The sequence below is a fragment of the Lutra lutra genome, chromosome 17 (assembly GCF_902655055.1).
Source record: "Lutra lutra chromosome 17, mLutLut1.2, whole genome shotgun sequence".
Taxonomy (NCBI): Eukaryota; Metazoa; Chordata; class Mammalia; order Carnivora; family Mustelidae; genus Lutra; species Lutra lutra.
Genome location: NC_062294.1, coordinates 712,782 through 729,854, shown reverse-complemented (window position 1 = coordinate 729,854; position 17,073 = coordinate 712,782). Strand labels below are relative to the sequence as shown.

Sequence of the window (17,073 nt, the reverse complement as noted above, 5' to 3'; positions counted from 1 at the left end):
GTCTCCGGGACATCGAGCAGCCTTGCGGACTGGGCCTCGGTTCCGAGTGTGTCCCCTGATCAGCCTGTGCACCCCTCCCCCGCAAGGTCCTGCGCTCAGAACTGACGTGGCCGGCTTTTCTGGGTCTCCAGGCAGCGTGGAGAGGGGTCCCCGGAGAGCAGGGCAGGCCCATCTGGGAAGGCGAGCCAGAGCCTGCCACCGCCTCCCCTGGCGGTCAGGGCAGGACTGGAAGAAGAGCCTGGGGGGCAGCTGCCGTGTCAGGGAGACGCCCCCCCGAGCCTCAGCAGCCGTGATCTGGGCAGGCGGGATGTCTCTGGCAAGACCGGAGACAGGAGCCTGAACCCGGGGCAGGGTCCCTCACCCGGCAGGGTCTCTGGGTGAGTGGAGGTCCTGGGAGCAGGGCCAGGAAAGCCCTGGAGGGACCCTGGGCTGGTGCAGTGTCTGCAACAGCATGAGCCAGTGACAGCTTGGACTGAGCCCATCGGTGCCTTTAAGAAGCAGGTGACTGGCGGTCAGGAAGCTCTCGGGGGCGCACACAACCGTCCGGTGGGGAGGGGACACAGCCAAAGCAGGGGCTGCACCCAGATATGGGGAGCACAGTGGGCCTCGCAACACCCGCAGCAGGTCTCCCACCCCAGTCCTCCCTGCAGCCCTCACCCCTGCAGCCTTCCCGCCAGCCAGCCAGCCGCCACCCTGTCAGGCCGTCCTGCGGCCACAACGCCCTTGAGGCACTTGCAACATCTCTGGCTCCCTCTGCCTCCTGTCAGTGAGAGAACCCGCCACGCCCGCGGCCTGTCCTCTTGGAGCCTGGCCCTCCCACGCCACCATCAGTGAGCCGGCCACCCGCCCACGCACAGCATCTGTCTGGTTTAGTAGACGGGCTCGTGCCCGGGGCACGGTGGGTTGGGGAGTGGCAAGTGACGGATGGGGCCTTCCTGCGTGGATGCTGTGACTCGTAATGAAACCCCCGCTGTGTCCCAGCTCATAACCCAGTGCTCGGGCCGTAGGAGCACAGGCGGGTGGCGCCAGCGCTGTTCCCAGGGGCCCAGAGGGGGTGGCTACACAGGCACGTGCATCTACGTGCACACGTCCACACACACACATCCATACACGTGTCCACACACGCATGTCCACATGTGTCCACACACACTCGGGCCCACCGCCCCTGCACCCTCCCTGCTCTGAGCTGGCCCCCGCTGGCCCCTGCCCACTGACCATCCCACTGCCCAGCATGGCCTGGAAGAGGACCGGTTTGGCTTCCGGGGGGGGCCAGCATGCGGGGAAGCCCGGTGGGAAACCACACCGTGGTGCGGAGGGACAGGAGCGTTTCGGAGAGTCCGTGGGACTGCTTGCAGCCCGGGAGACCCCAAGAATGGGGGGTGCTACAGTGAGGTCCTCTCCACTAGGACCCTGCCGTGACCGGGACCCCACAGTGGGCTGGCGGGAGCAGCCGACTCTTCTCTGTTGCACGGGCCTGAGAGAGTGCGGGAAGGGACCGAGCTGGGTGGTGACAGCCCAGCCGTCCTGCCTCGGAGCCCTAGTCTTCACTCTGTCAGCTGCTGGGGACACTGCTGTCTGCACGGGGCTGTCTGTGGTCAGACCCCAGGCTGAGGTCACAGTCGGTGAGCCTCATGCTTGCCGCCTTGTCCCGAAACAGCCCACGTGCACAGCCGTCCCAGCACAGGTCACCGTGTGGGGGTGTCGGTGCCCCAGACACGGGCAGCTGGCCTGTGACAGCGGGGACGCTGCTTCCACGCGTGTGCCCCTCGAAACAGGCGGGGCCCCGGGACACACGTCTTGCTGACAGAGCCCCGTCCTCAGGCGACACAGCAGTGTTTAAGGACGGCACCTACTGGATCCGGGGCCGCACGTCCGTGGACATCATCAAGAGCGGTGGCTACAAGGTCAGCGCCCTGGAGGTGGAGCGGCTGCTGCTGGCGCACCCCAGCATCACAGGTACGTGGCCCCCAGCCCCGTGGCAGGGACCCCCGACGGCAAGCTGGCTGCAGAGCCCCCGTCCTGGAAACGCTTCAGACGTGCCTCCAACTGTGTTTGCTTGTGGACACACCTGGGCAGGTGACTCGCCCTCGGGCCGCACCCAGTGGGGACCCTCTGCCAGCTGCACACCCCCGCCTCGGCACTGCGGCCAGGGTCCCGGCCTGACCTCAGCAGCACCGGCCTGCTCGCCGTGACCATGGGCTGAGCCCCCTGCTTGTCCCAGAGTGGGCACTGGTGCTTGCCGGTCCAGGAAGCGTGGAGCCTACCTAGACCTGGCCCTGACCTCAGGTCACAGGCTGAGGACCCTGGAGACGGTGGAGGCCCCCCCGCGGGGCTCACTGGTTGTCGCCATCCCTGGGGAGTGCAGGGAGGTCAGGGACTCGGGAAAACCAGCCCCCACCCTGACCTCCACCTGGGAGACGCGCGGGGACCAGGCCTCGCCCCGTCCCTGGGAGGACCAGCTGTGTTGAGCCCATGCTGGCGCCTCCCCCGTGGCAGGTCCCCAGCCCACAGCAGTCAGCATGGCCTCTCCTCTGTCTGCAGATGTGGCTGTGATTGGAGTTCCAGACATGACGTGGGGCCAGCGGGTCACTGCAGTGGTGACCCTTCAAGAGGGACACTCGCCGTCCCACAGGGAGCTCAAAGAGTGGGCAAGGTAGGGACAGGCGGGGGCACTCGTGGGGCTGGAGAAGGGGACGGGGGGGGTGACTTGGGTCTTGCCGCTGTCCAGCTCAGGGTCGAGGGGTTGCCTGGAAGGTCAGATGACGTTACATTCCCACGGCTGCCCCCAACACACGAAGGGCTGCTGCAGGGGAGCCGCGTAACGGTCGCTAGGGACGGAGAGAGCCAGGACCACAGGGTGGGCGGCCCAGCCACAGCACAGGGGCACAGGGTGTTCTCCCGGCTCCGGGAGGAACCCACAGGCACAGAGCCTCCGTCCCCCTCACCCACCCTGTGCTGAACATGGCCTTGGGGAGCTGGGGCCCCGGCTCTCCCCCGGCCTGCACCCCCACTGCAGCCCTGTCTCGTCACACTGCGTCTCTGCGGGCCCAGCTTCATCTGACGTTAGACCGTCCCCAGACCTCTGTGTCCATGTGCCGTGGCTCCAGGGCTTTCTCCGTGTGCCGACACACACAGGCTCCCTTCCCCGTGCCTGCGGTGCCCCACCGTCAGTCACGCCAGAGCCCGAAGGACCGCGGGGGTGGGGGCTGCGGGCAGTGTGGCCACGGTCCCAAGCTCGATGCGGTTAGTGATGTCCCCCAAATTCTTGATTTCCAGTCTGGGAAGTTTCTCCTTCCTCTGCTGTCTCTCTGCACCCCTCCTTCCCAACGTGCCTCCCTCCTCGGTGCTAAAGGTATTTTTGGTTCATCCAGCACGATTCCACAAGGAACAGAAGCCCTTGTTCCGTGAGGGCCAGCGCGGCTGTGCAATGTGCTCCACTGGGTTTGCCGACACACACTGGGAGCCGGTGTTCTAGTCGCCGTCGCGGTTTTGCTTAAACGCCAGTCACCAGTGCGGAGCTGTCCACTGAGAGTCGGGGTCCGGTCGCGGGCAGCCCGTGCACACAGGGTCAGGCTTGGGACCGTGGCCGCGGGAAGACCTGAGGCGGGTACTCTATGCGCTTGGGGTGGGGGCAGGCGACACCCCTAAGAGGTCAGGGCGGGCCGCCGACTGCCGTCTCCAGGACAGTGAGGCCGACATCCAGGCTTCTGTGTCCTCAAGCCAGGCAGTCGCTGGGCGGCGACACTGAGGCCACACAGCCCATGGCAGGCAGGTCCGCCTCTCCTGGACACGGCCCTTAGTGAAGTTGTGTCGGCTCTGCGCTCCCACGTTTTTCCTTTCTGATGATTCCTTCCTCAGCTGGTGCTCCCCAGGCCAAGTCGGGGGCTCAGGCCACATGTCCCTGCGAGGCAGTGAATGTGGTGTGGAGCGGGGCAGCAGCACATCTGTGCCCGGGACGCGGCCCACCCACTACCTTCCTATTCCCGAGATACCAAGTCGGAAAGGGACGTGGGGTTTACACCCAAGGAGGAATCCAGGATCCATGGTCTTGACCCACAGTTGATGTCCCATGAGCCCCCAGAGGAGTGGTGGGCTTCGGCTTAGCGTCCCGTCCTCTCTTTGTGTAGACCGCCCCTCCTCCCAGGAGAGCACCTGCTCCACGGCCCGCGGCCCCGGGAAGACTGCTTTTCCCCAAACGGCTCCGCTCCGCCGCTCACTGAGCTCAGCCCTTCAAAGGAGCCCCGGCTGGCCCCTGGCGTCTGCCGTGCGAACACATTCTGGAAATGCCGGGGCCCCCAGCCATCCTTCCGGATGCTTCTCTGTCACTTTCTAACTCCTGTGCCTTTTGTAAGCAGCTGCAGGTTAGGGTTCCTAACGCCGGGCTCTCACGTACCGCCCCCACCTGCGCAGGCCGCCCGCCTCCACGGCTCTCCCCCGACGTTCACCTCGTTCTTAGCATGGCTGGGTCTGGAACAGACTCACCCACTTACCGAGCACGGCCGATCGGCACGTAGTTTCTGCGCTGTGTGCGTCCAGTCCCGTGTTCTTGTAGGGATGCGAGCTGCAGGAAAGGAAACGGAGAAAATCACAAGGGAGACCAAACGCATTTTCAGTCCTCTGCTATGTTTATCAAAAAGTCCCCACGTAACCGGATTCATGCGACTCAAACCAGTGTATTTCTGTCCCAGCGTCGTCTCTCCAAAAGGGTTCAGTCCTCAGGAAATGAGGTGTGTCCCAGCCTGTGCCCCCCGGGGCCTGCCCGGTCCTGTCTGCTGCCCGACCACCTGGGGACTGTTGGCATCTCTGTCTGAAAATGCCTTAAGTTTGACCTTGTTCTTGAGGGAGCTTTGCTCAGGTGACGGGGACGGCGCTCCGCGCTGCTCACCAGGCCGCCCAGCACGGGGACCAGCAGAGTCTCGGGGCTCCTGTCCTGGGCCCTGGCATTGGCTCGCTGCTGCCGCAGGGGAAGCACACACCCCTGGACACACGGGGTTTGGGCAGCGAGGCCGGGGTGCTCCGAGGGGCTGTGTTTCTTGATGCCAGCTCTGTGCCACCAGAGTCCCTCGGACAGTCCCGTGGCTTATCCCGCCAAGTCCAGCCCAGTCCTCCCCTGTGTGCCGCCGGCTGTCTCCCGTAGCCGCCGGCACCGTGGGCGGGGGCACCTTCTGCCCTGACGAGCCAGCACCTAAACCCCGAGCCGTCCCACCCCCGTGCTGGCCTGAGCTGCTGCCTTCAGCGCGAGCCACCCTAGACTGACGGTGCCTTCTGTGGGCTGTTGCTGACGTGCGGGGTCGGTGTGCACGTGGACCCCACCCACGAAGGGGAGCAGCACCCGGTGACCACGGCTGAGAGTCCGGGTCTCTGTCGCTGCACACGGTGGGCTCAGCACGGTGCCACCCCTGTGGCTGAGCTCGCCCCCACAGTTTGCGGGCCGCAAGGCCGCACGCACCTGCCGGCCCCAGACTCACACTGCCTGGTGGTTTGGACGGGGCCTCCGAGAAAACCGGTGCCTGCCGCCTAAGGAGACGTTTCCAAGTAGAGCCTGGGGGTGGCCAGACCCGTCCACGGGGCCCCTCGCCGGAGAGCGCACCGTCTAACAGGCCCGTGGGCTGGGGCGGCGAGTAGCTCTTGGACCAACAGACTAGCCTCTCCCACTGCTCAGACGGGGCTCTGTGGGGAGTGCTGCCCCAGCCCACGGGGCCACCAGCCCAGGGCTCTGCCCACCTGCCTGCTCCCGCGTCTGCCCGCGGCCTGCTGTTGTGACAGTCAGCCAGAGCGGGACCTGCTCTTCTGTTCCAGGAGGCCTGGCCTCTGCCCATGGGTGGGCCTGGAACACGGGCCCCCACGTCTCTGTGTTCGCGTCCACAGCAGCAACACGGGGCGGGTACCGCACATGCTTGGGCTTCAGGGCCCCGGGGGACCAGGATGCTTATCCCGGGGAGCTGTCTGGGCCCCTAGTGCCTGCTGCTCAGAGGCTGCTTATCTCCGCAGGGGTGTCCTGGCCCCGTATGCTGTGCCCTCGGAGTTCCTGCTGGTGGAGGAGATCCCGCGGAACCAGATGGGGAAGATCAACAAGAGGGACCTCGTCAGGCAGTTCTACCCGGGCGACCAGGGTGCCCCGAAGCCGGGCACCAGTGAGCCAGCATCCCCTTTAAGCTAGGGGGAGCAGAGTGGGCCCACAGAAGTGAGGGCACGGCGAGGCCTCGTCAGCCCCGGCTGGCTTTCGGTCGGACCTCTGCTCCATCCCCACCCCACGCTGGCGCCTGGCCCCGTGTGCCGTCTGCCGGGCGGGCCCCCGTGGGGCTCAGCAGTGTCCCCGAGGGCAGCAGGCCTCCCAGCAAAACTCAGGAAACTGCACCACACCCACTCCACGTGGCCGGGCTTCCAGCTCCCGTGGCCTTCCTCGTGGTACCTGGACCCACATGCCACTGGAAAATCAGGTCGAGCCGTGTGGGGCCCTCACCTAATCCCACTGATCTGACGTTGTATCTCTCGGTACTGAATATTGTGATTCCCAAAAATATTGCGTAATTATTTGGTTTATGCTATGATTTTTATCAAGTTTCAAACAGTCGTCATCTTTGGCTGAGGAGGCCACAGACGGACGTTGACTCGTCTTTGGGGCACGTGTCTCTAAGGACAGAGAACACAGCCCCCTTCCTGCACCAGTGCAAGCCACACGTCACGAGGCTCCCACGAGGCTCCCCCTGGGCTGGGATGGCCTCCCACCCACACACATCCAGGCCTGCTCCCTGTGGGCACGAACTTCTGCTGGACAGCCCCAGGCCCTCCTGCCCCACACTCCAACACATAGCCAGGCACAGGGCCCTGGGGATGGGCCATCGGTGGCTTTGGTCTGCCTGGAGGGGTCCTGCGGGGGTGTCAGCCGCCCACTCACCCCAGGGCTGAACCTGTTGGAAGGTGGTGGGCGGGTCCAGGGTGCCTGGCGTGTTGCCTGCTGGGAGCAGAGGGGAGACGGCCTGTGTGCCTGGTGTGTCCAGATGGTAGATGTCCACACTCACATGTAGCCCCAGGGCAGCCAGAGCTGGGGCCCACAGGGTGGGGAACAGGCCCGAAACAGCCTCATTGCTGCCTCAGTTTCCCTGTTCATGACATGAGGCTGGCTTTTCTGGCTCTGACCAAGGACTGAGGACTTCGCTTCCCTGGGGCCCAGTCCCTCGAGGCTGGAGACCCCAGCACGGCCTCCCGTGGGTCAAGACCTCCTGGCCCCTCCAGCTCCCTCATGGGCCAGGCCAGACATCGCAGAGGCTGATGATGGGACTGGGGCAGCTGAGGGTCAGCACAGGCCAGGCTGCCGTGCCCCCACTGATCTCTTCCGTGTCCGCGCAGCTGCAGGCATGCCTGGCCTCCGATGTCTAGTACCCTGGGGCCACGTGAGCAGTGCAGGGTTCCTGGTGGTCAAGGACTCACCCAGGCCCATGGCTAGCCCACGGCCACGGTGTGCACATTCAGATCCTTCTGTGTCTGCCGTCTGTGCCCGCTTCCTCCCATGCCGCTCCCAGGATGGACATCTGGCTGGCTGGGAGAAGTCCTCCGTGCTGGGCCCTTGGGGTCAGGACAGATGCCCCTGGCGTCAGGGTGGGGGTGGAGGCCTGGGGACTGGACGCTCCCGGTGCGTCTGTGGGCAGAGCTGCCTGCCACTGTGGCCCCAGCCAGTCCAGGTGAGGCTGGGACACCACCCCCAACCCCCCACAGCCCAGGGCAGGAGCCATGTGCCCCGAGGGGTGAAGTGGCGGGAGTGCTCCGAGGCCCACAGAGGGCGGGCGGCGCTGAGAGCCAGGTCCTGGTGCGCGAAGGCTGGCCTTGCCGTCGGGGAGCGGTGTCGGAGCCGGGCTCTGCTCGGGTCTGTTGGGAGGATAGCGTCTCCGTGGAAACAGTGCCCAACGGACAGAAGCAGCCCCATGTGGGGGCACCACACCTGCACGGTGCCCTGGGCACCCCCATCCCCACCCGGGTAGGCCAGTCGCAAGTTACTCGAGGGCCCCTGGGATCCACTCGTGCCCTGAACCTCTGGCTCCCTTCTGTCTCGTCTGGGGTTTCTACATAAAAAGGTTTTTGAAGAAGATTCAAGCCTTGAACAGTGAATTTGAAAACTGTGGTTCTAGTTGTTAGCATGGCCTGACTTTTCGTGTGACCCTGGTGACTGTCTGTCCTGTGTCCGCCTCTCTCTGCCGCCCCTTGACTGCCCTGGGCTGCCGGATACTCGGCTTGCGTCCCCGTGTCCATGGCAGCTGCAGTGGGACCGTCGTCTCCTCGTGGACCCTGCGTCTCTGGTCAGTTGCTCAGGGTTGCGGTCCTGCATGCTTGGCCGTGGCTGCTGGGCGGCCGTTCCAGCACACACTGTGCTGGGACCACTGTGCCCCGGCCTGCTGTGCCCTCGGGCCCGTGTCCCCACCCCAGCCTCTGCACAGAGGTCAGAGCAGCCCTTCACCCTGCCTGCGGGGGACAGCGTGTCCTCTGTTAAAACATGAACCTTTCCTCCCAGCAGCCACGCTTTCCCTTCCCTCTTCTGGGTTCCGGGTCGGGGACACCTCCATGGGAAAAGCACTTCGGTGGGCAGCCAGGGCCTGGGGACAGCCCTGACACCCCCCCCCCACCAGCCCACGTGCTTCTCCGAGTCTTTCTCCTCAGGCACGCATGGGGGCAGGAGGATTTGGGGGAAATCTCATTACTGAAGGTCCCTCCCTGTGCCTGGTGCAGGCCACAGGCCCGGCAAGGGGGCTTCCCATGTGGCCCTCGGTCCCAAACAGGTGGGTGTTCCAGGTCCTTCATTCAGGGGTTTGGCCCCAAACCTGGGGTGCAGGAACAGAGCTCGGAATGGTGAGGGGACCAGGCTGCGTCTCCCAGGTGGGGCCGTCCCCACACTGTGACCGTGGTCCCACCTAACCTGGTCTCCCCGAGACCACGAGGTACTCCGCCTGGAGCTGGGCCACGTGGCCTGGGCCCTCTCGGAAGGCTCTGTCCCTCTGCATCTGCTGGCACACGGGCTTTCCCGCAGGTGTGACGTGTGCACACAGGTGCACGTGGGGGTGAGCACATGAACATGTACGTACGGGCAACCCTATCTGTGAGCTCCCGTGCCCACTTCTGGGTGTGACCCAGCTGTGTGCAGACTGCACGTCCGTGCTTCCTCAAGGAGCAGCCCTCCCAGGCTCCGGTGTTTGGCGTCGGCTCGTGGGGAGCGCCCCCCACTAACCTTCTGCTTACAGACACACTGCCCTTTGGGTGCCCTGTAGTGGCTGCAGGCCGGGAAGCGGTCAGTCGGCTCCATTCCAGCCTGGCGGCCCTCTCCCCGCCAGCACACAATAAAACCGTGGAGACACCACCACCAAGCAGCCGCGTCTGACTGCACCTGGGACCCCCTGTTAGCTCCTGCCTCAACCGGGAGGAGCCATATCTTAGTGAGCAGGCAACGTGATGGCACTGGCCAAACGGGTGTGCATGCCACACGCCTGTGGACACACAGACGTACACACTTGAGCAGCTGTGCACGCATATCCAGATACGTACACACACATGCACGCATACACGGATACTCACACACGTGCATGCAAATGTCTACACACAATGCAGATCTAGGCCCTGAAGCCACCTGCCAGGGCCAGATGCCCACGGTCCCGCAGTGGCCAGAGAGGCCCAGAGCAGGGTCAAGGAGAACTCAGGGCCATGCTGGGAGCCAGCAGCAGGAGGCAGGAGGCTCCAGCCTGGGACCCCATGCTCCCTAGGTAGCCTGCACAGGATCCCAGCCTCTCCCACCCCGATCGGTGGGATCTGTTCACACGGGATCAAGAACATCTTTTCTTTAATCATTTTAAACACTGAGAACAGAAGAAAGAAGACCGGGCAGGGCCATGTCCACCCAGCCCATCAGGTCTGGCCTCCAGCAGGACTTGCCTCATACCCTGCTCAGGAAGTAACAGCAGCACCCCCGCCAGTACCCCAGGAGCTGAGCGGGGCCCGTGCAAGTGAACCTGCCGCATTGCTTCAGAGTCGACACAGACCGGCTGCCCGCCTCACGCCATCCACTGCCACTGTGTTCGTGGGCCTGAGCTCTGAGTCGCCACGCAGGCCCACCTGCTCCCGGGGGCACCTTCATGGATCGTGTGATCATTGGCACGGGCCTGTTCCCAAAAAGGCCGTGCCACGTAGCCGGCCTCCAGACCACATAGAGGGACAGACTGCATCTTTGCTGTGGCGCTGGGTGTGATTAAATAGCATTTCTTTATTTTATTTTATTTACTTTTTTGGATCTCTTTATTTTAATTTGCTTTCCCCGGGTTGCTGCTTCGGCAGGATATTCTGAAAACATTTACTGGCTGTTTGAGGTTCTGTTCTGTGAATTTCCTGTTCATGTTCTTTGCCCATTTCCTATTTGGTTGGTAATTTTCTTGATTATGCATTGGTTAAGCCTTTTATTTTGTTTAATGGTATCTATTGATGTGAATAGTTTTTAAATTTTAATGTGTTTAAGTGCATTCATCTTTTTTACGGTTTGTTTTCCTTGTCTAAAAAATCCTTTTCTGGGGACGCCTGGGTGGCTCAGTTGGTTGGACGACTGCCTTCGTCTCAGGTCATGATCCTGGAGTCCCGGGATCGAGTCCCGCATCAGGCTCCTAGCTCCATGGGGAGTCTGCTTCTCCCTCTGACCTTCTCCTCGCTCATGCTCTCTCTCACTGTCTCTCTCTCAAATAAATAAATAAAATCTTAAAAAAATAAAAATAAAAATAAAAAATCCTTTTCTGCCCCAGGTTCTTAAATACATTTTCCCATATGTTCATCTAAAGTTACAAAGCTTTGCTTTGTTCGTGTAAGCCCTTAGTTCATTGGAAATTGTTTTCACGTGTGGTGTGAAAGGCCCTGATTTGTCCCGTCGGAATGACTGGTGTTTCCGTGTGTCCACGGAACTCGCGTGGCCTCCGCTCTTCCCAGCACCCAGGTGTGCGTGCTCCAGGCTGTTCCCGACTCTGCCCTGTCCCCAAGCACAGCTCTGCCCCCATGTCCTTCTTCAGGAGAGTCATAGCTATTCTTGGTCCTCTGCTTTCCCGTCTGAATTTTAAGACCAGCTTAAAGTTCCTTTTTGAAAAAAACCTTATTGGAGAGGACCCTGGGTCACACGTCTGACTCTTGATTTCAGCCCAGGGCATGATATCACAGTTGTGGGGTCCAGCCCTGTGTCGGGCTCTGCGCTCAGCAGGGGGTCTGCGTGAGATTGTCTTTCCCTCTGCCCCCAACTCGTGCATGCGTGCTCTCTCTAATAAATAAATAAATAAATAATTTCTTTAAGGATTTTTTACTTATTTACTTGAGAGAGACAGAGAGAAAGCAGAGAGGGAGAGACTCTCCACTGAGCAGGGAGCTGGACATGGGGCTCCATCCCAGGACCTCCACATCATGACCTGAGCCAGAGTCAGATGCTCAACTGGCTGAGCCACCCAGGTGCCCCCAAATATGTAAAATCTTCAAAGAAGAAAAAAAGCCTTACTAGAGGTGTTACCCAAGGTGATGGGATTTCTAAGCTATTGGCTTGATGTCGTCACACACGGGTCCCCTCTGGTCCACAAACATGGCCCGCCCAGTGGTTCTCAGGCTCCTTCACCACTTGCAGTCCTCTCTGTGATACTCGTGCCCGTCTCTCGAGAGGCTCGGTCCCAGGTCGCTTTTGGTTTTGTTGGAATCCTGAGTGGGACTCTGTCCACGTTCAGGTTTCTGTCCTGCAGCCCCTGCCGGGTCCTGGTTTCTTCCGTGGTCACCAACAGCACCGCTGGCAAGGAGGAGGCTACCCTCCTCCTTTGCCCACACCTTGGACTCCCCACCTCCGCCCGGGGACGTCTGTCATTACTTGGTCACCGCCGCCTGAGCGGACAGGAAGCGGGCTGCGGTCCTTCTGGACCCCAGCTGTGTGTCTGTGCCTTGCTCATGGTGCCATCCCAGAGCCTAGTGGCACACCACATGATGTGGCACGTGTGCCTGTCAAACCTCTGGAGAACTGTGAATCCTAACACCCTTCTCCCCTAGGGGTTTGGATATGGGCCTTGGGCCTGCTTTTCATCCAGGATTTGGAAGGCAAAACCGGCCCGAGGCGTGCTGGGCCCGCGGTCTTTTCGGGCACGAGGCTGGGGGCATCTTTAATCACCCGTCAGTCTCCTCAACGATTACCGGTTTGTCCACACGTGTCGCTTCTTCGAGAGTCCGCGTCATCCCTGCCGTCTGGCCTTCGGGCCCGTTGTCCTCTGACACGTCACCGTGGCGCGCCCTGCCCCCACAGCACTGGTGACGTGTCTCCTCGGTCGGTGGCGGCGGAGTCTGTTTAGCTCGTCCTCACCGCGGTTGCTTTTGCGCTGCTAATGCTGTCGCGCTCCCTCCTGTCTCCCAAGGGCCGCGCGACACTCCTGGCGGCTTCAGCCGGGCCCCCCGCTGGCCACCATCGGCTTGTTCTTGAACCACAGGACTGCTGTCATGCTTTGCCACGTGGCACTTCTGATTCCAAACCGTGGTCGTTTCTACTTTGACAGAATCTCCTCATCCAGGAGTTAGTGGGGACCAGTCGGGCCCGTTCCTGCCGCTCTCCCGGCATCCCTCGCGCATGGGCCTGTGGGCCCAGCTCTTAGAGATCCAAGGTGACTTTCGTGCCCCTTACGTGGCCGAGCGATTGAACACGTGACGGTGTGGTCACCTTGGGATCACCTTGGGGTCCCCCTCACCCCCCAGGAACAGCGCATTCAAATCACCACATGGTGGCGTGTTCATCCGTCCTTGGGGTGTCTCAGTACTATGTTCTTTGGCCCGTTTATTCACGATTATTATTTATTTTTGGTGAATTGTTAGTTAACATTTCTATCCCTTTTCCTGTTTTTTCCTTAAGTGTGCTGAGAAACCTTGCTCTTCCCCAGTCAGGAACGTGTGTTCAGACGCCCGTCCTGGTGCCGTGTCCTCGCTGTCTGGTGGGCTTGGCTGTGTCTCCTGCGAGCCCCAGAGCGCGGATCTGTAAATCCAGTGCACAGCCCGTCACACGATTACCGAACTGAGTCCGTTGATGGTGATGATGATGCATTTGAACTGCTTTCGGCAATCTCGGTTTGCATTTTCTGCCCACCGCCTTACGGATTTTCGGTTTGTTTTACCTTCTTTTTTTGTTTTATTGATGATCTTCTCTACTTCTTTCTCATTGCTTATTTGGGAATTATAAATTGAATTTCTGGGGCGCCCGGCTGGCTCGGTTGGTGGAGCCACTCTTGATCTCAGGGTCATGAGTTCGAGCCCCACATTGAGCATGGAGAGGACTTCGAATAATAAATAAGTAAATACTGAATGTCTGTTGAGTTCCCTTAAAATTTCAAAAGCTGTAATGTGGATAGTTCTTCCCACTGAGTTTATGGCTCTGCCGTATGTGGCCCCTGAGGCTGGCACGTATCTTCCTCCCCGCCCCGTGGTGATCTTGATAGCTTCTCCAGAGTTTGTCTTGTCTTGTTTTGGAAACAAAAATTAATAGGCTTTATTTTCACAGTCAATGGATAGATCCAGTGACCTTGGCTCAGGGCGTTTCCTTGTAATAAATAATGTTCTTCAACTGTCAGTTTTGTGAGCGTCTCTGAGCAGTCAGACGGCTCCGCCTTCACAGATCTGGGTGTCTCATCCTCACTCTTAAATCACGGGCTGCCTGGGTCTAGGACGCCCCCTCCCCGCTTCCCTACATCTCTGCTTCTGGCACCTTGGGTCTTTGTGTCTTCCAAATTCATGGGCCTTTTTTTTTCTGGTGCTGTTAGGGTTTTCTTTGTCCTTGGCACCACGGCGTGTGTACCCTACGGAAACCACCAGCAAGCGTGAGCCTCACTCCCATGAGCAGCTGGGGTCCACCTGTCCCGCCCGCTGCCGGACTGTCCCCGGGATGAAAACTCAGAGACCCAGCCTGCAGAGCACTTGGCTCGGCCCCGCCCCACTCAACCCACCTGCGTGGGGTCACCGAAGTCAGCCCCACCTCTGTGCAGAGAGGAGCCCGGCCAGACCCTCCGCAGCCTCGCCGACATGCCTGGAGCTCAGCAGACGCCTTGGCTTATCTTGTGGGAGCAGCTAGTGGACAGGCTCTCTAGAAAGTTCTGAAACTTGCTCCTCTCAATGGCCATGTCACCACCCGTGACTTCATTCCAGGCAGGAATGGAGCCACTGGCCAGGGAGAGACCAAGGACAGGGTGAGCCTCCAGGGAAGACACGTCTGTGCGCAGGCCATCACCCATGCTTAGACCACCACCCAAAGGAGAGAAGACTGGGGCACTTTGCAAAGTCATAAACTGCGTCTGTGGACGTCCCCTCCTTGCACTCCTGGGGCTGGGGCCTGTCTGTCAGATGCAGTCACGAGTTAAACTTAAGTAGGTCTGGGTACAGTCCTGCCCCCTGGAGCCTCACTCAGGGGGATGAGGTGCTGGACCCGGGCTAACCACATGCCTCCGTGGCTGTGGGAGCCCCACAGTAGGCCAGAGTGGGGTCCTGACCTGAAACAGGCCCTCTCTGGAACCAGGGAAGGTGCTGGGAGTGAGCCGGGTGCCCAGGGCAGAGCCCTGAGGGCCTGGGGCCGGGACAGGATCCCAGCAGGGTCTAGAAGGGCCAAAGGACAGGAGGTGTTCACTAGTTCGGGGAGGCTGAGTATGGGAGGTGGAAGAGGAGGAGTCTGGAATGTTCCAGGGTTTCCAGCTCGGGGGAGGAACTGGAGGAGAGATGGGGAAAGCGGCGGGGGGTGGGGCTCAGACCTGGGCAAGCCTGGACACCCACCAGAGCCCCCGAGTTGGGGGAGCCGGGGTTGGAACATGCAGGCCCCCATGTCCGGGAGAAGGCAGGGAGCGTGAGCACCGCAGAGAATGGCGGAGGCGCGCTGACTCTCTCCCGGAGGCGGAGAAGCGGCTCACCCGCCTGCAGTCCTGGCCGTGGTGGGGGCTTCTCAGCCGGACACCCCCCCATCTTGCCCCAACCTGGCCCTACTGCCCCGAGTCCATCTGTCTGGCGGAGAAGTTCCAATGACAAGGCTCGCGGCCCCGTGTCTGTCTCACGGGCCCTGTCACTGGCGTGGGAAGCCCCTGCCCGTGGGCACAGCCCCTCCAGCTGCACCGTCCGTCCGAGCAACCCCAGAGGCCCCAGAATGAGGCGAATATGGCAGCGGACCACAGGCCTCTGTTCCCGCAGCGGGTTTCATCTGAATGGTCATTACCACGATTCGTGTAGCTGCTGGGGTTCTCCATGCGGCTCGATAGTGGTTGGAAGACGGTGGTGCCAGCTGCCGGGCTGGGGGTGCCACGGGGCTGGTGCTCATGGGGCTGGGGGTGCCACGGGGCTGGTGCTCACGGGGCTGGTGCTCACAGGGCCGGCTCAGGGACCCCCCCCGGGACTGAGGAGGGGCCGACATGCAGCTTCACTGGCAGCTTCTCTGGGCCGCGTGGAAGATGAGCAGACGGGACCATGGGGTCTTGGGCATGGCCTGCAGCCCTGCAGACAGCCCACAGGGCCCCAGGGACAGCCCTGGCCTCCCCGCCCCCCAGGTGGGGAAGGATGGGCCACCAGGTGTCCTGGAGCTCGTCCCTGCAGCTTCTTCTAGTGGGGACCCTCAGGGCCGGCCACTCCGAAGAAGGAGGGCAAGTCCCCGACCGGTACACCCTCCTGGTCCCTGCTTGAGGACACTCTCTCTGCTCCCTGCTCCGTGTGCCAAAACCAGGCCGGTTCCTGCCAGTGCCCACCGGCCAGCCAGGGGAGAAGACGCTGGTGAAGGAGGCCCAGCCTGGTGCCCCTGCCCTGAGAGGGGTCTCACACCGCCGTGCCCCCCGCCCATGGACTTCCCCGAATGTCTCTGGCCTGTGCTCTCCCTCCCGCCCTCCCACGCCTTCCTGCCCGGCTTTGAGGGCAGCTGCCCACACCGTCCCCTCTCCGGGGTCCTCAGCACCCTGAGGCTGAACAAGCTGGACTGGGGGAGCTACACACCTGCCCTAGGGGCTTGGGGAGCGTGAGCCCCCGGTCTGTCTTGGTGAGTTTTACTGGAGGGAGTTTTTCCATCAAAACTGACACCTGCGTGGCTCAGCTGGTTAAGCCGCTGCCTTCGGCTCAGGTCATGATCCCAGGGTCCTGGGTTGGAGTCCCGCATCGGGCTCCTTGCTCAGGGGGGAGCCTGCTTCTCTCTCGGCCTCTGCCTGCCTGTGTTGTCTCTCTGACAAATAAATAAATAAAATCTTTAAAAAAAAAAAACTGACCTTCTGCAGACAGCTTACAAATTCCTTTAAAACCTGACCATGTGCACCAGTCACCGCTGTTCTCTGGCCTGTCTCTGTGCCCTCATCACTGTGCCCAGGGTGTTCCCCTGAACCTGCGCTAACCTCAGGAGCTTGGGGCTCTGGTGGGGAGGCGGGGCTCAGCCGACAACAGAGCCCCTTGGCCGAGGCCATACCCCCAAGCCCTTGCTGGCCCGGCTGCCCCCAGCACATCCCGGCCAGCCGCGGGGCGGAGTCCAGGCTGCCGGTAGCGAGCGCCAAGGAAACTCAGACGAGCTGCTCTAGGCCCAACCAGGGGTGGGCGAGGGGCCAGCAGCCCAAGGCCGTCTCTGGGGTCGACTGGCAGGACTCTGCGCGGACCCTACGGCGAGTGCTCCCTTATCCCTCCCGGGAGCGCAACAGGGAGGGCCTCATGCTGGGGTCTGTTTGCCCTGGGACGGCTGAGGGCATGCAGGGTCACTCACCGTGAGGCTCTGTTTCCAGAGGAGCCTGGGGGAGCCACAGGTGTGTCCGGGGTGGGGTCGAGAAGGACCTGGCCCCTGAGCACAGAGCTGGGAGGACCCCTGGGCCAGAAGTGGGAGAACCAGCTCGCTCTCCCGCCGCCTGGGCCCGGCATCCCTAGAGCCACACTGCCCCCTGCTGGCGTCCGGGGGTAGCAGGCGCCGTGAGGACACCTGGCCTCCCTCGCCACCCTGACCCACCCCGCCTAGGTCTTAGGGCTGATTATCACCTAAAGGGCCCGGGTGATTGTCACTGCGTCCGGGCGAGCTGGGGCCGCTCGCTGGCGGGAATCTGCATCACCAAGGGG

The 17,073-nt window shown here is 61.8% G+C and overlaps 1 protein-coding gene across 10 annotated transcripts in view; it reads left to right on the top strand.

Annotated features, from left to right (window-relative positions):
* ACSF3 (acyl-CoA synthetase family member 3) overlaps nt 1-17,073 on the top strand; it is a 63,781-nt gene that overhangs the window by 44,176 nt on the left and 2,532 nt on the right. For 6 of the 10 annotated variants that reach the window (XM_047710108.1, XM_047710111.1, XM_047710110.1 and 3 more), the window contains 3 exons: nt 1,822-1,956; nt 2,542-2,653; nt 5,992-6,601. In XM_047710108.1, coding sequence (XP_047566064.1) covers nt 1,822-1,956; nt 2,542-2,653; nt 5,992-6,160 — 416 coding nt within the window. In that variant the 3' untranslated portion in view covers nt 6,161-6,601. Of the gene's footprint in view, nt 1-1,821; nt 1,957-2,541; nt 2,654-3,371; nt 3,561-5,991; nt 6,602-17,073 lie in introns of those variants that run through there. The other 4 variants (XM_047710107.1, XM_047710112.1, XM_047710115.1 and 1 more) reach the window with 4 other exon arrangements.